The following is a 21,929-nucleotide window of genomic DNA, read 5'->3' on the forward strand; positions in this document are numbered from 1 at the left end:
AAGTCCTTCTAATAGTGTCTATTCATATGGACAAAGTTTCTTAGTATACATTAATAAAAATGAAATGTTTAACCCAGCTTAACTCTATCCATAGATAACATCTATTCAAACACATAAACTGATGTCTTTAAAGCCCAGGTGACTTTCAGAATACTTTCCCAGTAAATTTTGATAATGACTCAACTGTACATTAATCATTTTAGTGACAATTCAATAGCATCAAGTACAAAAGTAAAGATAGAACTAAATGTCCACTTCTATACATATTTTCGCTGTAGAGAATTTCAATAAGTAATCAGAAAAAAGATTGTCAAGCTTAAACAGGTTACAATAGGATATAATTCTATGGGGAAATAAAATGGAAATATTAGTTCAAGGAGATAGATAACAGATGTAAATTTTCTCTCAATTGAATAAATGCTTGTTTGTGTATTTTAAGAATGAATGATATCAAATCTTTTTGGCACTTGGGTTCCCTTTCTGATGGGTACCTTTACAAGAGGTTTGTGAAAGTTTGATTTAAAATGTCAATAGAAATTGAGCATTCCTAATCCAAAAGTTGAAATCCAAAATTGAATTTCAGATCATTTAAGATTTGGGACTTTTGGATTAAGAATGCTCAACCTTGGGGCCGGTGCTGTGGCGCAGTGGGTTAATGCCCTAGCCTGAAGTGCTGGCATCCCATATGGGCTCCAGCTTGAGACCTGGCTGCTCCACTTCCAATCCAGCTCTCTGCTATGGCCTGGGAAAGCAGTAGAAGATGGCCCAAGTCCTTGGGCCCCTGCACCCACATGGGAGACCCAGAAGAGGCCCCTGGCTCCTGGCTTCAGATCGACATAGCTCTGGCTGTTGCGGTCAATTGGAGAGTGAACCATCAGATGGAAGACCTTTCTTTCTCTGCCTTTCCTCTCTCTGTATAACTCTTTCACATAGATAACTAAATCTTTAAAAAAAAAAAAAAAGAATGCTCAACCAGTAAGGCTTATGCAAATAATACTACTACTAATAATAATAATTAAAACTCTGGAATCAGAGTTGTGGGTGGTTCCAACCATTTTGGGTAAGGGATACTCAACATGTACTCACCAGGAAGCATACATTCTCTCAACTGTACAAGCCTACAATGTGCATTTTCAGATCTGAATTTATCAGTGGGTAAGAAAGTGCCTACTTTTCAAAACTTCTTAACCAAGAGTACTTGAAATGTTCATAGAAAATATAATTATAAGAAAGGTTGATTTGGGTGTAAAACTTTTTGAAATCCATGCACAATTTTTCATAGGACACATTTTCTATGAATCATTCAGGTGTGGAAATTTCCATTTGTAGCATCAAGTTGGCACTCAAAAAAAAAAAAAGTCAGATTTTGAAAAATTTCCGATTTCCGATGAGGGCTGATCACCCTGTAGTTTGGCGGTTTCACAAGTTGGGCTGGTCAGGTTGAAACCTCAGCTTTGTCCCCTACAATTTGCCTGATGGTAGCCAAATTTTGCTTAACCTCTGAGCTATTTCCCAGGCCTGTAACATGGGGGATAACTTAGGTTTTTGTGAGTGTTAAATCAGGTAATGCACATTAAGAAGGACTTAAAAAGAAGACCCAGACATTCGAAGCATCTGCTGAGCCTCAGCTGTTACTCTGGTACTTACTGTCCCCCTGTAGTACTGCTGTGCTGATCAGACACACGGCAGAGCACCAGTCGGTGCCCGACTGATGTAGGCTGGCAGAGAGGCTAGAACTGATTAGATTTGTGAACTGGAAGACCACTCCTTCACTACACCCCTGTGTGATCTCATGCCCCTACCTGAGCCCTCTTATATGCCCACTTGCCAATCAGGCTGCAAAACCACTCCTCTTTGGAAGTGGATACAAGGCCTGGAGCATGGTGGGCCCCTTCCTTTTGCTACCCTTGTTGCACAAGGCCTTCAAGTAGCCTGCTCCCTGCTTTCTTACCTGCATGCATGCTGCACGTGGCTCCTGGCCTGCCCTCTGCTTGGTATGGACCCAACTTAATTTCTAGACTTCTCTCTCTCATAAAGCCCTCATTCTCACTCTCCTACTCATTACTCTCACTGAATAAAATCCTTAAAACGTTCCATGTTGTCTGGTCTATTTAAGCCAGTATTCAGAATTCTTCTCTGAATATATGGCAAGAACCCATGAGCTTACTGATATTGAAAAAATATTATTAGGCAAGATGGTATCACTACCAGCTGTGGTACTGGTTTAGCTTTCTCTTGCCAATTCACTCCGTCTAGACCAATGCTCCCTGTCCTGCCCACATCCTGCAGAGGAGAAATCTGACAGGTGGCCTGCCCTCTGGTAGTTCTACCACAAGAGCAGTGGTGATGGTCAGGTGGGATAGACACCTGCCTTGTCCTACATTCCCTTTTTATACTAATCTATTACACAAGATGAAGATGGAGGAAGGAAAAGAAAGAAAGAAAAACAAAAGGCTAGGAACTAGATAACGGACATGGGAGTAAGAGGGGGACCAGCATGTGGCACAGTAAGCTAAACTGCCACCTGCAATGGCAGCATCCCATATCTGAACACGGGTTCCAATACTGGCTGCTCCACTCCCAATCCAGCTCCCTGCTAATGCTCTTGCAAAAGCAGTTGAAAACAGCCCAAGTGCTTGGGCCCCTGCCACCTACAAGGGAGACCCAGACGCAGTTCCAGGCTCCTGGCTTCCTCCTGCCCCAGCTCTGACTGTTGAAGCCATTTGGAGAATGAACCAGTGGATTGAAGATTTCTCTTTCTCTGCCTCCACTCCTTCAGATGAACAAATGATTTTTTTAAAAAAAGGAATAAGAGTACAGCAGGTTTTGAGTCAGGAATTCCATAGTTCCAGACAACTCTATTCCTGCACAAAGCCACCCATTAAGTATAGCAGCAAATACAATCCGTCCGGGCACAGAAGGGAGAGGAGCTAGCCACCAACACCACAAACTTCTAGTTTCAAAACAAACTTCTGAAAGTTTCCTCCTCTCTGCAATGTCTCAGTCCTTTTCCGTTCTGTGTTTACTCTAAGGAGAGGGAAAACATGCTCACTGGGGGTATTCCAAGGTTGCTGCTCTCCCTGCCCTCTGAGCAATACCTGAACAGCTTCTACATGTCCAGTGGGCGGCTCCTGACATCCACAATGCACTGCAAACTCCTGGCTCTGCAGCTGACCACCACAGCCCTCCCTTGAGTCTTCCAGGGTCTTCTTTCCTGCAGGGTTGGCCTCCAGTTTGTGTGCCAGGCCAGCCCTGAGGAGATAGACGCCTCCTCCCACACCCTCATTTCCAGTCCATTTCTATTAAAAAGTAGAAAGCGCCACTAACCTGGGTATCCCTTGAGATTTCCTGTATGCTCCTTAAGGGCAAGCCCTTGTCTTGCACTCATTTATAGCTCAAAACCCAGCACAGGCCCCAGCCCAAGGCCTCAGCAGAAGGCACCGACGCCTCTCGCGGCAGGAGCACTTGGTCCTACCTCATTTCCCTCTGAGTCCTGGAGAACTATTATTTTTGGCACACAACTTCTTGAATTTTCTTCCAGTTACTGAGGATTGCTCACCACTGAGTGCAGTTTTAGTCTATAAATCTGAGGCGTGAAAGAACAATCTTGGGGCAGGAGGAGTGGTCCGGAGCAGGACAACCAACCTGCATCAAGAAGGCATCCTGAGAGAAAAACATGCAACATAATAGCAATTTTCCATTTATAGCAAAATTGAGAACCACCACCCAGTGGCTAGCAGCTTGTTCATTTTAACTCAAAGCAGACCCAGGAGGGCCATGCAATGGCAGGAGAACCTGAACCCTAAGCTACAAAGCCAACAAGGGATTCCCACAAGGCCAAGGCCAGTCCTACCAGCCATACTCTACAGCTGAGAAAGCAATGTGTGTGTGTGTGTGTGTGTTTAAGGATTTCATGTTATCACAATCATCCTTTTAGGTACTCAAAATATTGCTGTAATACCCACTTTTCTCATCTGGGGCTTAATCACGATTAAGAGACCTGACACAAAGCAGCCAAACTTCAGGACTCAAGAGCTCCTAAATCCCAGCCCTGGGACCTTTCTCATCCTTAACAAGGAACAAACACCTCATTGGATCTACGTCTGGTCAGGAATCTTTCCAAAACACATACTTATGCATAAATTTGCATCTGTTAATGCTGATCAGCTTCATATGTAATGTTAGTAGAAAAAATGAAAACCAGGCCGGCGCCGCGGCTCACTAGGCTAATCCTCCGCCTTGCAGCGCCGGCACACCGGGTTCTAGTCCCGGTCAGGGCACCGATCCTGTCCCGGTTGCCCCTCTTCCAGGCCAGCTCTCTGCTGTGGCCAGGGAGTGCAGTGGAGGATGGCCCAAGTGCTTGGGCCCTGCACCCCATGGGAGACCAGGAGAAGCACCTGGCTCCTGCCATCGGATCAGCGCGGTGCGGCCATTGGAGGGTGAACCAACGGAAAAAGGAAGACCTTTCTCTCTGTCTCTCTCTCACTGTCCACTCTGCCTGTCAAAAATAAAAAAAAGAAAGAAAAAATGAAAACCTAAATCTGTTTTTTTTTAAAGTTAACTCTGAAGAATACAAATATTTTCTTAGTATTTACTTATTCTACCTCTATCAATGGAGTTCATTGTGATGTAATTAATGGGGTTTATTTTGATGGCCAAAGACTGGGCCAAAGAGTGATTTTTAAAAATCTTTATCTTTTTAAATTTTTAATTGGTTTTTAACAGAGTCAATATGGTTTGAAGATACTTCTAAGAACATAATGATATTCCTCTCCTAGGCGAGGTACACAACTTCTGTGGACTCCCACACCAAATGCTTCTTCTCCGTGGTGAATACTATCAGACTCTATTTACGGAAGGGTTGAAATCCTTCCAACAGGGATCTACAGGCCCTCTGTGTCAAACTTCACAGAACAAAGGGTTCTGTTCTGTAGGAGGCACTTGCCTTCCCTCTCCTAAGTCTGCTCACCTCCATTGGAAAAGTTTCACCAATTTAGTGCACGACTTTAGTGCACTTTGCTTCTGAAACCACCAGCACACACAGACTTCCAACCTCAATCATATCTTGAGACGCCAAGCACAAGAACTTACAAAAGCACCGCTCCACCGCCGGATCTGAACCATGGAGAAGACCACGCCCTGCCTTCCTTTGCTGGTGAATAACTACAACGATTCCCTAAGCAACAGTTGTATTCAAGTCACTAAGAAGCCTAGGGCTCTTCCTTCTAATTTACTCTTTCAGAGCACTGTAAAACAGCAGTAAGAATATGGCACGGCTGGGCTCCTGTAATTTCACAATTTTTTTTAACATCAACAGGAGAAACTGTACCAAGTACTACAGGCACGTTGAAAATTATGATACTTGCTTTGGGCGCAACAGGCACGGACAAGTAAACAAGAGGCAAGGGAGAAAGGGGCATTTAGGATCCAAAATCAACCACAGGCACTGAGGGACACCATGAAAAGCCAGGCCTCAGTGCCATAAACTCCAGGAGGCAAGGGAATACAGCTATGGGGAGTAAACAAATATGTGAAGAAACTAGCACCCAGGTGGCATGAGGTTGTCCTGTTTCCGCTCCCCCTGCAGCAGAGGACCACAGGAAATGGCAACATGTTTATAAATAGAAGGAAAAGAGGCTGGGGAAAACCAGACCCTGTGGGCTTTGCAGACACAAAGGAAAACTACAGGCAATGGATCCAGGTTACTGGTGGTCATGAGGCTCCAACCAGGATGAAAACAGCCATTCTGGAACCTCCCAGCAGGCAGCAATTCACTCCCATCTCCAAGATGGGAGAGGCCAGTGACTCTCACACCTTCTGAATACCGACCAAGAGCTTGTAACGCCTGTCATTGGATCTCTAAAGCCAACCCTGAGTCCCAACACCCCAGAGTGACCCTGTGTGCAGATAAGGAGATGGGTTCACAGCTTCCCCTCCTGAGGACAGTATTTGGCAGGATGTATCCTGAATGCAGGTCTTTCTACCCCAAATTCCTTTCCTTTTGCTCATGCTGTAAGTCTCCCACTAGGGTCATCCAAAGCATTTCAGGTCGTGTGCACTGAGTCCTGAGGACCCCTGTGTGGGGCCCAAATTCTCCATCTCCCTTTATATCCACACCCTTTACCATGTGCCCTGCAGCCCACATACCAAGGGGTCAAGTCTATTTCGGCACCCTTGACTCCTGGCTGCCCTTTCCAACCATGAGCCAAGTGGCCTTAGCACAAGTCTGTGCTGTCTTTAGAAACTCTGCCTGCTGGAGAATGACCACGTGGAGCAGAGCCCAGTTGTCCCAGCCCAAGCCATCCTAGCCAGCCAACCTCCAAATTTCAAGAGAGACAGCCAAGATCGGCTGAGCAGAAAAACGTACACGAAGTATACCAAGCCCAGGCTGGATCAACAGAACCATCCACCAGACGTGAAAAGTAAAAATGAGTTTCGGGATGGTTTGTTACATAGCAGCGCTAGCCAATGCATCTTATTTCCCAATTTGGAAAGCCTTTGTATTTTTTCAATCTGTCCACATAGAATTTTAAATTTAGCCAAAAGATTTTTATGCTTTCTACCTATGTAAAATTTTGCTTAATCAAAGGATTTGGATGCTTTAAAACTACTGAACCACTCCACTATAACCTCTGTACCATCTGCCCATTCCTGCAATCTTCACCTTTAGGGACCTATGAATGGGTTCCATGGTGTCAATAAGAAGTAAAAGATGTACAACACAGAAGTTCGCTTTGGAAAAATGGACTCAAATGGAAAGATCTGGAACTCATTTATTCTCTGTCACCACCACCCAGTTCCAACAAACTGAATTTATAATGAAGCATAAACTACAGCAAGGTAAACTAGAATGAGGTGAGAAAAGTTAAGGGGAAATGAAGAACCAGGCCAGGAAAAAGAACCAGAAATGAAGATCTATTGCACAGACAACTGCTCTGAGCATTGGTCTGTTTTGTACAGACACCATATAATCTCTTCAACTGGTAACAGAATCTATGTTACTTGTGCAATCACAGCAGCAGTTTGTATCACTGGGGAATGTAATCTCCCTCGCCACTGAACTTGGAGCTGGAGGGATTTAGCCAGCAGCTCCTCAGAAATGTCACACAGACAGGAAAGGTGCAGAGAGAGGACAATTTAGGGTCCCAGTGACTACGCTGGGTCCCTGGGCCCAGCAATGCTCTCCTATGGCATTCTTTGTTTCAAGAGCCAACAAGTCCCCTGTTTGACACAAGTTGCCATTGACTGCGGTGTTTCATTCATTGATAAGAGCATTCTACCTGCTGCAGAACACACGTGTGAATGGGGATTTCTAGCAGCCAGCAGAAAGAGGAAAACTTGGGGGTGGCCATTGTGGCACAGTGGGGTAAGCCATCACTTGGCATACAGTTTGAGTCCCCCCTCTGCACTTCTGATCCAGCTCCCTGCTAATGCACCTGCAAAGGCAACAGATAATAGCCTAAGTCTGTGGGGCCCTGCCACCCACAAGGGAGACCCTTGTGGAGTTCTGAGCTCCTGTCCCACCCCTGGTTGTGGTGGACATTTGCAGTCCATCAGCAAATGGAACATCGTGTGTGTATGCACACGTGTGTGCACATGTGCATGTTTCCCTCCCTGTAACTCTGCCTTTTAAATAAATATAGGTTATTTTTTTAAAAAGAGGAAAACCTGATAGGCTTAACAATTCACTATGTCCACAAGAAAAACTATCTAAACAGGAGATTCTGGAAGCAAGATCCAGAGAGAAATCGCCCCGACCTCATATAGATTTTCTATCATGTAATACAACACCACTCAATATCTTTCTAACATAGAGACTACAAGTGAAATGCTTTGTCTTAGAACACACTTCAATACAGGTGGATGGCATCGAAGCAAAGTATAAACCAGGAAAAGGCAATTCTGTAGATGTGTATGGGGAGGGATATATAAAACAGTGCATGCAACCTTGCTCTGAGGAGTTGGGCTGGTTATGTCGAGTCTCTCAACACAAGCTGTTGGTAGCTACTGGGCAGCAATAAGTTTGAGAATCTCATATCCTCTCAACGTGGTACTAGCCAATAATTAGCATGCAATCTACGGTCATCAATTATTACCATCGATTCTAACCCCCTGAAATATGGCTTACCTATGTCGTCAGTATTTAAGTAGAACAACACAGGCCTTACCTGTCTAGTCACTGCAGAGCCTTGGGTGGCACTGGAGTAAAACCCACACTCTCAAGTACAGAGGGTCTGCGTGACCCTCTTTTGCAAGTATGTCAGTAGAGGCAGCCTACGGAAAATGTGCAAAGCATCTCTCCAAATCCTCCAGGCAGCCCTGCAGCACACATGTTCCTTCAGCAAGCAGCTCACGCTCTGCCAGGCACCCCCTCAGATGGGAGCCATCATCCTACACATTTCTCCCATCCTCATCTATCAACAATGACCTCCTGATCCAAGTCCCATTCTCTCAGCCTGTGCTATCTGACAATCTAGCTCAGAGTTAGACGTAAGTTCATGACACTCCTCATACTCTTTAAGTAAGTGAACAGACCTTATAGACGTTTGAATCGAATGTCTTCATTGTGCAAGCGAGAAATATGAATCTGAGGATGTCAGTGTATCACAGTGACAGCTAGTTAGGGATGTCATATTAAAGATAACTTAATGAGCCACCTCTCCCATTTTGACAAGCACCTTTCTTCCTTGGCCAAAATGATGAGCTAGTGGAAATTGCAAGTCTTTAACAGACTGGAATGCCTATTTTGAGGTTTGTGAGACTTGTAGATATGTTATTAAATGCCACGCTTTTGGCCAATGTGTCTGGAGCCCCCAGGACAAATGATTCTACAGTTTCCTTACGTTTCAATGAACATGAAATAAGGAGTAAGTGCTGAAACCTAACCCTGCCAATATACCTCACAGATCCTCCCATCTCATGATCTTCCCCGAATAAGCCATCTCAAAATGAGACTCAAATCTGTAAATTTAGAGATCAAAAGTCACCTGCTTTCTGACTACTCTGAAATGCCTTTAGTTTTTCACTCTAACCTAAAAATTTCACAGTGATACTACTTTTCCTAGAGGATACCAGGCTGGAAATGAAGTGGATAAGTTGCTATGAAAGCTTTTATTTTGTAATGCATTTCACCTTGACACCAGAAAGTCTCTGCTCCAAAGAAATATTCTACAGTGCATTATAGTTTTGGATGTAAAAATCCATGCAGTGGTCGTCAGATGCTTTCTTAACACATGTTAGAGAAGGTATGAGTAACTCCGCACAAGGACAGGGTCTCTGCGTCGTGGCTACTCTCTAACCGGTAGCGCTTCAACGTCTGTAGTAACTACCACAGCCATCTGCTGGGTCTCTTGGCCAGGTTCTGTGGCCTCAGGACTCACTAGTTCATGGTGACCAGCAATCTGCATTTGAACAAATGCCTTGGGTAACTCCCACGCAGGTGTCAGACACCATCTACCTTCCACAGCACTGAGTGATGCTGGCTTTTCACGGTGCCAATTCTGTGGTGATCATTTTGCAAATTCCAGGGTTGCAAAGTTCTAACACATAATATTGGCCAGATCTTTCTGAAATTTACATATACAACCTCACAGACTAATACATGTCCCTTTTACAGCTCCCAGCACCAGGACTATCAAAGCCTGGGAGCAGGGAGGGGGTCGGTCAGTGAGAACTCTATGCAGTCACCAACACTCCACCTTTTTTGAATTCTGTTCACAGTAAGCTCACATGGTTAAGCTCGTGCTGTACTTGGAGGATAGCAAAGGAGAGGCTGGTCCCCTCTTATTGTGATCATTAAACACACATCCCTTGTCACCCTAACAGGCTCCTAATTTCACAGCATTTGGTCCTCCAAGTTAGTCCTATTTATTTATTTATTATCTGAAAGGCAAAGAAACAGAGAGAGAGAAAGCTCCCTTCTACCTGACCACTGCCCAAAGGCCGGCAACAGGTAGGGCTGAGCCAAGAACTCAATCCAGGGCTACCACATGCATGGCAGGGGTCCAACTCTTTGAGCCATCACCTGCTGCCTGTTAGCAGGAAGCTGGAATTGGAAGTGGAGCCAGGACTGAAATCCAGATACCCCACTACAGGATGCGTGCACCCCAAACGGTGTCTTCACTGCCCACCTCTCTGAGTTAGTCCTTACAATAATCCTGGGACGGTATTATGCCAGAAAAGAAGACTGAAGTTTGATATAATGAAATCAGATGTCCAAGGCCACAGGGACATTCGGGATGAACTGGGGGCTTCTGCCCCTCTTTCTGCACCTCAGGGATCACCATGGCTGACATCCCTCCTTTAACCCCCACTGCTGCCTGCCTTTCTCTCTGCCGGGGCAGGCCCCACTGAACACCTACTTTGGCATGAGGAACAGCTGCCTCCCAGGGGCTCCCGGCCACAAAGCAGTACTGGAAAGAAAGTCACACCTGGGAGACCAAAATGGCACCTGACAGAGAGGAGACAGAAACATCCCCACCCTGTGGGGCTCGGAACGTGACTCCCCAGAGTATGGCTCCGAGGCTGAGTCCTGGGAACTGCAGGACACCAGATGGGCCTCAGGGGCAGTCTCCCAAGCAAGGTCACCCTGACCACCTCCTGGCCCCCTGCCTCTCCCCCTCACCCACACCCCAAGGCAGGCCCGAGAAACCAGAATTCCTCTCCCCCAAGGGGGATCACGGAAGCTAGAACCTTCTCCCTGCAAAGCAGCGATAATACCTTTCTGTGCAAGAGCTGGCCCTAAGCAAACTCTTGACCCTCCTTCCAGAAGGGGTCCTGCCCCTCACCAGGAAGGAAGGAAGGGAGGAGGGAGGAAGGGGGAAGAGGAGTGGGAGAGAGGAGGAAAGGAGGGAGGCAAGGAGGGGGAGGAATCTGTGCCCCTCCATCTATGACCATTAGCTCTCAGCCTTCTGCCCATTCACACGGTCCATTCTTTTTCAAGCCTGAGTATCAAAACAGTTTTCCCTGGGTCTGCAGGTCTTCATTTCTGAAGGCTCACGTGCCACCTCCAACTTTGATTCAATAAATTCCTGACGCTTCTGTCTTGTTGAGCAGCCTCCTGTTACAGGCATGTCGCTGCGACCACTGTGGTGATGAGCAGGGAAAGGGGTCACGCCCTTCTGCCCGCACCACACACAGCGCATCACGCGGCTGGGTACCCACGCCCTGACTCACTGGGGACGCCATGTAGCACAGGCAGTGGTCAGGGTTTCAGAGGTCAAGGGAGGACAACACAGCCTATGAGATTGTTGTCGGAGTCACCTCTTTTTAATTAAGCTTCATCGCTTGAGAGAATGGTGTGCAGAATGAAGAGAGAATGCGAGCATGCTGGCTGTGGTGAAGTCGAGCCCCGTGTTATCTCGGTGCTGTCTGGGTTCCGGTAGGTAGGATTCATCCCATTCCGTATCCAAAACAAACAGCGGCAGAGATGTTATCCCCTGCCTCGGAAGCTTCCTACTCATGATACTGTGGTTCATTTAATGCACGGGTGACTAAACCACATCTCCCCAGAGTAGGATCATAACAAGCCCACCACAGTACATTTCATTTGCTGGTGACCAATATTACATCAAAATTCTACTTTATAGAAATAACTGATTAATGCATGCATAGTGCACCTGATATAACCCCAGGCTTATTTTTTTACTTTTACATATGCAATTAGCATAAGGTAACACTTATTCCTTTTTCCCCTTAGGCTATATATATATATATATACATTTCCTCAGGCTATAAATATTCATTTAAAAGGCAGAGCAATAGGGAGAGATAGACAGATCTTTCATTTGCTGGTTCACCCCCCAAATATCTGAAACAGCCAGGTCTGGATCAGTCTGAAGCTAGGATCCAGGAACGTCACCCAGGTCTCCCAAGTTGGTGGCAGAGGCACTGCTAACTTGGGCCATCACGCTGCCTTCTCAGGCACATTAGCAGGAAGCTGGACTGGAAACAGAGCAGCCAGGACTCAAACCAGAGCTCCCCTGTGGCATACTGTCACTGCAAGATGGGGCTTAACTGCTGTGCCACATCATCAACTCCACTTTTTCCGTTACATTTAGCAACTGAATCTCTATACACCTCTAAACTTCTAATGGCACCAAGCACTAAGCCTACAGCCTGGCTGTACTGGCAAAGTTATTCCAAAAGCTTTAAAAAGTCAAAGTTGACATGAAGGAAGAGAGAAAAACAAAACAGCAGTAAACATAAATAATTTGATCTTTTTCTCTCCAAAGGAACTTCATCATTCATGCATGCAGATTTTTATTGAACAACTACTATATGCTAAAAAACACTGTTCAGTGATTTGGTTTTAGACATGATCAGCACTTATTTTATAAGAAAAATAAACCACTTTAAAATTGGATACCTAAGACATTGAGTCTATTTCAAGATGTGAGTATTCCACAATACACAATGCCACCACCAAATTAAACTGACCAGAGAGAGCAAATAGGCTCCATGAGAAACAGCTGGCACCAACTGCAATCCAATTCCTTTGCATCCCCACCCCCACCCCACTGCAGAAGCCCACCTATGGACCCATTTTGCTCCAACAGCTGGAAGCAGAGGGGAAGTAACAAGGCCTCCTGACTTCCATGGAAACCCCCGCTAAAATGTATTCTTTTCATTGTATGCAATAAATCTGCTTTCTGCATATTGAATAGAAAAGAAAGATTAAAATGAATATTCACCCATGTGAAAACAAACTGATGCTCTATAAGCTTTTATGCTTTGCAGCCCATAAAAAGTAAATGCTTTGCTTCTGCTTAGGCTGTTGCATGCGGAAATAAATCATTCTGTTAAACAGTGGCCTTTTTCTCCCAGGGAGATTCTAAAAACCTTATCAGTTTTGACAACTCTCTGACACCTCAACTCTTTTTCTCCCTTTCTCTCTCTCCCTCTCTCTCCCTCCCTTCCCTGTAGAGCCTGCAGACATTGCCCATGTGGCCTGAGAGCCCACTCCTACCCCATGTGACCCAGTCCTAAAATAAGCACAGCCTTCTTCAGTCCTATCCTCCACCTCCCTTTCTGCTTCCAAGGCCCAACACTTCGGTTTCACAGAAAGGTTTTACTAACTCATTAGTCCTCAGCGTGTTACACAGGAAAAATGAAAAATGACTGAATCAGATTTCCATGCAAAATTTTAATGACTTCTTGAATTATATACCCAAATTCTTGATCAGCACCGAAAAAAGTCATCTCTGGCAGATGCAAGCACGTACTGTACTCACCAGCCCCTTGCACAGCTGTCACATACCTACGTGCAGCCATTCAGCCCAGTGCCTTTTCCAGCCTACAACAAGAAGGCCCCAACGGTTAACAAGAATGCTGGCTTAGGTGGCAAATACATAACTGCTTCTTCCAGTTCCATATGCATTAGCAGCAACATAGCACAGCCGAGAAAAGCAAAGGAGAAAAAGGGTAAATGATGCCACGGCTGAGTCTCTGGGTACCTGTGGGTCAGTGCTGAAATCCAACAAACTGAGCTGCAAGCAGGGCTGTGGGAACTGCAGCATCCACTCAAGGATTTAACTTGACAATGTAGAGACTGACACACACACGCACAAGTGGATGAAGGCCCAGGAGTGACAGTGCCTTTTCTTTAGCTGTAAGTGAATCCCTCCGTGGTGGAGGCTGGGCCCCTCCCGCTCGAGCAGGTGGGCCTGGGGATGCAGCTACACCTAGTGATCAGCCGCAGATGGCAGCCAGAACAGGGAAAGCCCTCTTCCACTGGTTTTTCTAGAAACGTCTGCTTGACAAAGAAATGTGTTAAATACCGCCACACTTTTATTTACCTGGGAGTGTTAAATAACAGAGATGCAAGGATTGTCTTTTGTGGCTAAAGAAAAAGCAGACACACTTTAAATCTGAGAGGACTGCAAGCAGTTCTGGGAAAATGAATCTCACAAAAAACTCATGTATGGATTCCCAAATTTTTTCAACAAAATAATCTTTTAAGTCAACTTGCCATGGATTTTTTTTTGGAGTACTGTCTTAGATATACACCAAAATTTTGTTCTGATTTTGTTTTTTCTTAAGATTTATTTTATTTACTTGAAAGGCAGAGTTACAGAGAGATCTTCCATCTGCTGGTTCACTCCCCAAATGGACCCAAGGGCCGGGCCAAAACCAGGAGCCAGGAGCTTCTTTAAGGTCTCCCACGTGAGTAGCACGGGCCCAAGCACTTGGGACATCTTCCACTGCTTTTCCCAGGCACGTTAGCTGGATGGAAAGTGGGGCAGCCAGGACTCGAATAGGTGCCCACATGGGATACCAGCACTGCAGGCGGCAGCTCAACCCGCTGGGCCACAGTGCCGGCCTCCAACTTTGTTTTCTATCTTGATGTTGAGTCTATTTGTGAAAACAAAGTTTTACATGTCCACATTAACACTACAAATCTTACATATGTTAATTTCCAGCTCTTTCTTGAAAAAAAAGTCTCTTTTATACTTTAGATTTGGAAGCTTACTACTTGACAACTTCTGAAGTATGGCAACCCTACTTCCCTCCTTATCTTTGCCTATTATCACCCCCACAAAGAGGCCTTACGAATACTAAGGGATCAATATTGACAAACTATTTCAAAAAGCACTCTGAGTTGCACTTTTATTACAACAAGCCAACAATGATCTTCTCCATCAAATATCAACTCAGGGAAACTACCAACCGCTAAACATTACAGCAAAATTTAATTAAAAGTTTACACTGTGGTAAGCACAACTATAGGAAACTGTATATTACTTCTACAGCCGGCCAGATGGAAGATCTCCCCTCCCCTCCCAGAGAAGCCTGGTGCTTGAAATCTCACCGTGGTGGTTCCACCTAGCAGACCCATAGCAGTCTGACGTGAGTTCAGAATTTTGGGACAGTTAACTGAGAGGCTAACAAGAGATCATGCATGGTATTTTTGTTTTAAACCTCTGTTTCCCATTCAGCTCTTATCAAGGCAGGCTGACAACACCGGATGAGGACCTCAGCTGTCCAACACTGCAGGGTGCGTCAGAATCCCAGGTGAGCTCATGCTAACAAATTACAGTCCTGTACCTGAGAGCCTGCAGGTGCCACAACCTGTCGAGGCTGCCTCCCACTTGCCAGCATGGTCATGAGCCAGGAGCACCTGGGCATGCTGTGGGTTCCTGCTGCAGGTGCTCGGCCTGGGACTCCCCACAGCCAGGCCCCAGAAGGCAGAGTCTGGAAGGAAGACCCAGGCGGTGCTTGTGCACACCCTGTTTGGAGAAGCACGGGTTCAAACCCAGCTCACCGTCCACACTGGTCCAATACCCCAGGCCTGCAGCAGAGCTGCCTGAAGCCACAGAGGTGTGGGACTATCATCGCTCGCTTTGCACATGCACGTGTTCCCTCTTCACAGCCAAGAGGGTGCAAGGACAGCGACCCCTCCCCTATAGGACCGCCAGAGCCTTCCACACTTGAGCATACAGCCCTTTTCTTCCCATTCTGTTCTCTTCTTTTTACTTCTCTCTCACACACACCCAGCCCAATTATGCCCTGGCCTTGCCAGCCACCCCACCAACGGCGTTTGTGCCGGACTACAGCCTAGGAAGTTGGCTGAGGAAATCTTCCCTGCTCCCCCGCCCACGCCTGCCTGCCTTGTTTCCCTCTGCTGGGTTTCTCTGGGCTACAGGGTAAACTGGGGCTTGTGAATGACTAAACTGCAAATCACTGCGGGATTCTGGGAACCGGAGAAGATGGGTCCTCTCATAATGGAAGGCTTATGGGATTTTGTATCTTTTCAAAATGTTTCATTAGTGGTTTGAAAGACACTCGTAATTCACCCCTCACTGGCATATCAAATGATGCTATTAACATGTCTGTTGCAGGCAGAAAGACAGTAAGGGCAGGAAGATGCGAAACTACAATGTTGTGGGAAAGCTGGTTTGCAAAGAGTAGAATCTTAGAGTAAAATGCATGGTAGACACCAGCCTGAAGAGAAATGTTACATTTAGAAAAATGTTGGGGGGCCGGCGCCCTGGTGCACTAGGTTAATCCTCCACCTGTGGCGCTGGCATCCCAGTTGCTCCTCTTCCAGTCCAACTCCCTGCTGTGGCCTGGGAAAGCGGCGGAGGATGCCCTAAGTGCTCAGGCCCTGCACCCGCATGGGAGACCAGGAAGAGGCACCTGGCTCCTGGCTTTGGACCGGCATAGCTCCAGCCATTGCAGCCATTTGAGGGGTGAACCATCAGACGGAAGACCTTTCTCTCATCTCTCTCTCTCTCTCTCTCACTGTCTGTAACTCTACCTGTCAAATAAATAAATAAATATTTAAAAAAAAAAAAAATGTTGGACAAGTGTAAAATTCATTAAAACGGCCATCCCACTAACTAAGCACCCTGTTATAGGATATAAAGACAATACATACTCATTCTAGCAGACTTAATGGGATGTAAAATGTAAACTGAAAGGAAATAATACTTAACCTAAACACAGCTCCACTATCAAAATAGGTATATACAACCTAACAATTCCTACAATGTATTACACTCTACCAAAAAAAAAAAAAAAAAAAAAAACAAGTAAAGCCACTGACTGGCTTTTATACAAGTGCCCCAGAAATACTTACATCCTAAACCTAACTTTTCCCAAATCCAAAGGCATGCTTCTTTGATACAAGGTTTACATAATCTGAAGTCATCATTTAAGAAATGTTCATTAAGGAAAGCTCATTTAGGATTACTCAAGATACAAACACACTTATCCATATATCACTGTATGTCAGTAGCTTTTTTTCTGAAAACTGTAAAATAACCCTTAGAAAGCATGAGACACTAAAACCTACAATTTTCCAGATCAGATCAATTTATTCTGCTCAAGCAATTCTTTACATACACATAACACTAAGAATGTGATAGTAATTTCTTAGCATATTTTCCTTCATGCTCACTGATCTAAACTTGAAATATTTTCTTCATATCAATTATCTCCTGAAAGCATTACAAAAATGTAAAATGTCACGAGTACAGTTATCTGAAAAAGAATAAACAAATCTATTCCCACTCAGTCAGGAATTCTTGAAAAGTTCCTCTTTTAAGCAGAAGAACTTCAAAAACAGCACAATGAGTTCAAGCATACCCTTTAACCAGCTCTCCTAATGGTTAACACCTTACCTAATCAGAGCTGAATTATCAAAACTAAGAAATCCATGTTGGCACAATACCATAAACCGAAGCCTTTGTGCAGAGTTCACACAGCTTCACAAAGACTATTCCTCACAAGACCATTTTGAAAAATAAATCTCTCCAAGAGTCCCAAATCCACACGTCTATGTTAAGGTTTAATCTCTTCCAAACACTGTAGTTAAAACAAAGAGCCAAATCTGTTATTTCTATTTCTGCAGACCAAAACTTAATAGAATTTAACACATCAGTCTTGTCAAAATGCAGAACTAAACACGTGCTTATATAATATATATTAAAACTTGGCTTTTGAGAAACTGGGTCACAGAAGAGTAACTTGCCAATTCATGGGCTTCTCACCGTGGAAAAGACAATTTTAAGCAAAACTAAAATGATTTAACTTTCTTCTTCATGTCTTACTTTTATTCCTTTTTACAAAAACCTTCTTTTTTTCCCTATTTTTATTTGAAAGGTAGAGAAACAGAGACAGAGAGATCTTCCATCTGCTGATTCACTTCCCAAATGACAGCAACAACCAGGACCAGGCCAGAGCCAGAAGAAGCCCAGGACTCAATGCAGGTGTCTAAAAATACTTGAGCCATCACCTTCTGCATTAACAGGAAGCTAGGAAAAGGAGCCTGGACTCAAACCCAGGCACTCTGATGTAGGGTTCGGGCCTTCAAAGTGAGGCTTTAACCACTGTACCAAACAGCCACCCCATCAGCTGCCCTATTTTATGAACATCAAAAGCCTAGAACGACACAAAGTGAACCTCCACTATTTAGCCTAACAAATTAGAAATTTGAAAGTTGGAAAGCAATTTTTTAAGAAAATGTCCACAATATGTAAATAAAGTCCCCCATGGGGTCTTAATTCTTTTCTCTGCCAGTAAGCTGAGCACTCTCTTTCCAATGTCTCGCATCCGCAGGATGTGCAGTCCACCTCCAGAAATGATTGATGAACTACCTTAATTCCAAGCCCACTCCAAAAGACAGCATAGGAGAGCAGGGCAGAACAGGAACAGCAGAGTCTGGCGTATATATCTCAGCTACACAAAGAACCTCCACTAATGACAGAAACCCTCAGGATCAAGTGCACTGGGTGGAAAATGCAAGCCAAGTCTAACTTTTAAAAACCATTCCTGGCCGGCGCCGTGGCTCACTAGGCTAATCCTCCACCTTGCGGCGCCGGCACACCGGGTTCTAGTCCCGGTCGGGGCGCCGGTTCTGTCCCGGCTGCCCCTCTTCCAGGCCAGCTCTCTGCTGTGGCCAGGGAGTGCAGTGGAGGATGGCCCAAGTGCTTGGGCCCTGCACCCCATGGGAGATCAGGATAGGCACCTGGCTCCTGCCATCGGATCAGCGCGGTGCGCCGGCAGCAGCGCACCTACCGCGGCGGCCATTGGAGGGTGAACCAACGGCAAAAGGAAGACCTTTCTCTCTGTCTCTCTCTCTCTCACTGTCCACTCTGCCTGTCAAAAAAAAAAAATTAATTAATTAAAAAAAAATTCCTATCCCTGTCTTTCATGCCACTCAGTTCACTCACAGTTTGAAAGTTTGCAAATGATGAAGATTTACATTATACTTCATTCAACAGTTAAGTGCCTATTAGGTCTAAGCTTCTAAGTTACATATTTTATGAAGACTGAAAAAGAAAAAAAATTTTTTTTACTTTACCCTCAAGGAACTTACCATCTAATCCCTCTCTCTATGTGCAATTTATTCCCCTATGTGGTGAAAAGCAGCCGATTATTGCAATTGTTGGAAGAATCATAAAAAGAAATATATTTCAATGTCACTCAAATTCATCAGAATTAACTTTCCCAGTATCAAAAAAACTACCACTATAAAACATTAAATGCTTCATACTTGTACTGCCTAAAATACAAAGTGGAAAAAAATAAACACAACAAACTGCAAAATATCCAATTCTTGCACACATGAAATTGCAACTTTAAATTTTTAGAACTTCAACATTTCTAAGCAATCGCTTGGATACGGCCCTCCATTTCCCCTTTACCCACTAACACACCAGGGCAACTCTGGCTCTCCAACAGAAAAGAAAACACACTTCTTCAGCGAATGGTATGGTAACTCAAACAAATAGATTCCTTCCGAAAGAAAAAAGTATGCTGAATTTTAGCAAACACGTATTTTGGTCCTCTTCTATCAGCCTTAACAAGAGCATGAGCCGGTACTACCCAGGCTGAAATCCTTTTCGGTAATGAGGGACCCCTAGTTTAAATACACTACGTAAATATTTGTTTCTACCTCCTTGCACACAATTTTAAACCCATCACAACAATGTCTGCCGCAGTTTAAACAAATCCCAAGCAGGGAGTCATGGAGCTGATTAAAGAGAAACCCATCACGAAGGCCCCAGTACTTGGCTTCTTATACTAATAAGTTACAAGGCTCCCAAACTGGCGATCGCTGGCTACTCCATTATTCACTAGTAAGCACGCAGACCAAAAGCTGCATCAATTTTTATAACAGACAGCAATGCATCCTCACGCTAAATGCTCTGAGCACGTGCAAATACAAGGCAGTTCAGCAAACAGGAAACTTGGGGACAGGATATCTATTGAAGTTGACGGTTTGGGTTTCAAACCACAGAGCAATCGCTAACTTCAATTTCCATCTCCTCCCTGTGGCCAACTGTGGTCAAGGGTCCCGCAGCTCAGCAAGGCTCCGAGGAGCACCCCCCCGGGCCCCGCCTCTGTGTACTGAGGACCCACAGCCAACAATCCTCGGCTCCAGGCAAGTAGGAATTTTTATTTCCTTGCGTCAGAAGGCCAAACGTCTCTAACGTGTGAAATACGCTCTTTAGGTTAACGAAAGTCCTCTTCGCCAATCTGCTTTCTTTTAAAGAGCCCAACTTCTGCCTCTCGAATCAACACAGAAGCCTGTGTTGCAACCCAAGCTTTCGGCCAAGCGGCGATTTTCTTGTTTTATTAAAAGAAAAACGAAGTCCACCGCCTTCACTGTAAATAGACTTTAATCTGATAAACGAGAAAGCGTGCGACCGCTGCCAGCGCTCGCCATCCACCCACGTGTGTTCCCCACCACCACCCCCACCCCACGGGTGCTGAGGGCGATCCCGGAGGTAAACCCCGCGACACCAGCCGGGACCCGGTGCACAGGTGCTCTCCACCCGCGGCCCGCAGCGCCCCGGGAGCACGAGTGGCGCACGCAGGCTTACGCGCGCACCGCCAGTCCACACCTTCCCAGCTGGGGCCCCGGGCCGCTGGACTGGGTCAACAAGTGCCACTGGCCTTGGCGCTCCGCTAGGGGGCCGGGGGCGGGGAGAGGGGCCTGGCGGGGCGCAGGGGCCTGGCGGCCGGCTGCTTCCTCCGTGGCGACCCGGTGCTACCGCGGGGACCGGCGAGAAACGCCCGTCTGCACTCTGCGGAGGCGGCGCAGGGCGCCGGGGACCCGCCGAGGTCGCCAGCCGCGCAGCACCAGGGGCGCCGGGGAGGGCATGGCATTGGGAGCCAGCCGCCGGCTGTGCTGCCGCCAGCTCTGGGCGATCGCCGCGGGCGCAGCTGGGCACGGCGGCCGCAGCCGGGCCGCTACTTGGGGTCGCGGGGGACCGCGCAGCGCCCACGTCCGGCGGCTGCGGCTGGGAACTTCACGCAAAGTTTTCTGCCTGTGCCTTTCGGAGCCGGCCGGGGACTTGGAGTGGCAGCTGCCCCACCTCAAGCCCGAGCCCAGGCCGCGGAGGGACCCGGCCGAGCTTGGATCCCGACTCGGGGCTCGTCCGCTCCTCCCGCCCGAGTGCTTGGCGCCCGCCCTCCTCTCCGGCCGCTCGCCCAGCGCCCGGCTACCGGGCAGGCGCAGCGCCCTGCTCGCCGTGCCCCCTGCCCGTTCCCCGATGCCCGCCTCGGGCTCCGCCGCTCGGGAACTGCAGGCGTCCCCGGCGTCGGTTCCCGCCTGGGCGCTCCAGGCGCAGCAGAGGCGTCCCCGCTTACCTGAAAACGTGTCCCCCGCTGCAGTTAGCAAAAGTCCGGCCAAAGTCGCCAGGCAAGTCCCAAGTCTCATGGTGCTGAGTGCGCGCCGGGCCGCTCCCCGGCGGCGGAAGGGAGACGGCAGCTTTGGCTCCGCGGCAGCGAAGAGGGACGGGGAAACAGCCAGACACAGAGCCAGCCCCGCAAAGTGCCAACAGTTGCACAAGTCCGAACTCCGGCCGCTCCCGGGCTGCGGGGACAGGAGGTCCCGGGTCCTCCTCCCCCGCCGCTGGCCCCTCTGGGCGCCTGGCGCCGCTGCGAGAGGCAGCGGAGGGCGCGCCCGCGGAGCCAAAATCCTCTCTCGGTTCCGGCGGCTACACCCGCCGCCTCTCTTCTTCCCCTGCTCGGGACCCGAGCCGCCGGCGCCGGCCGTGGCGTGGCCGTGGCCGTGGCCGCGCGCGCGTCCTGCCCGCCGCCTCTCCTCAGGCAGCCGCGAGCCCAGCCCCAGGCGGCGGCGCGCCAATGGCCGAGCCCGCGCCGGCTGCGCGCGGGGCTCTTGCTCCCCGACTGACTGGCGGCGCCCCGCAGGCCGGCTGAAGGGAGCGCCCACGTCACGGCCACCCGGCGCCGCCGCGGCCCGCTAGAGGGCGTGAGCTCGCGCGCCCTCGCCGGCCCGCGCCCCGGCGAGAGCTGCCTCGGCACCTCCGGGAGCTTGGGGAGAGGCGGCCCCGCGGCCACCGCCGCCGCCGCGGGCGTGCCCCGCGCGAGAAGGCGCGGCCGCACCGTTGCCGCCCTCTGCCCGTCCGCGCCGCAGCCGCGTCTTCTCTTTGAGTGACTGGCTTCGGCGAGGGGGG

At 47.5% G+C, this 21,929-nt stretch overlaps 1 protein-coding gene across 2 annotated transcripts in view; it reads right to left on the reverse strand.

Annotated features, from left to right (window-relative positions):
• The window catches only part of PTPRM (protein tyrosine phosphatase receptor type M), an 884,602-nt gene extending 863,080 nt beyond the window's left edge, over positions 1–21,522 (reverse strand). For both annotated transcript variants that reach the window (XM_062201377.1, XM_062201376.1), the window contains exon 1: positions 21,100–21,522. In XM_062201377.1, the coding sequence (XP_062057361.1) occupies positions 21,100–21,169 (70 nt within the window). In that variant the 5' untranslated portion in view covers positions 21,170–21,522. The remainder of the gene's footprint in view (positions 1–21,099) is intronic.
• Between the last annotated feature and the right edge of the window lie 407 nt (positions 21,523–21,929).

The sequence above is a fragment of the Lepus europaeus genome, chromosome 9 (genome assembly GCF_033115175.1).
Source record: "Lepus europaeus isolate LE1 chromosome 9, mLepTim1.pri, whole genome shotgun sequence".
In the NCBI taxonomy this organism is placed as follows: Eukaryota; Metazoa; Chordata; class Mammalia; order Lagomorpha; family Leporidae; genus Lepus; species Lepus europaeus.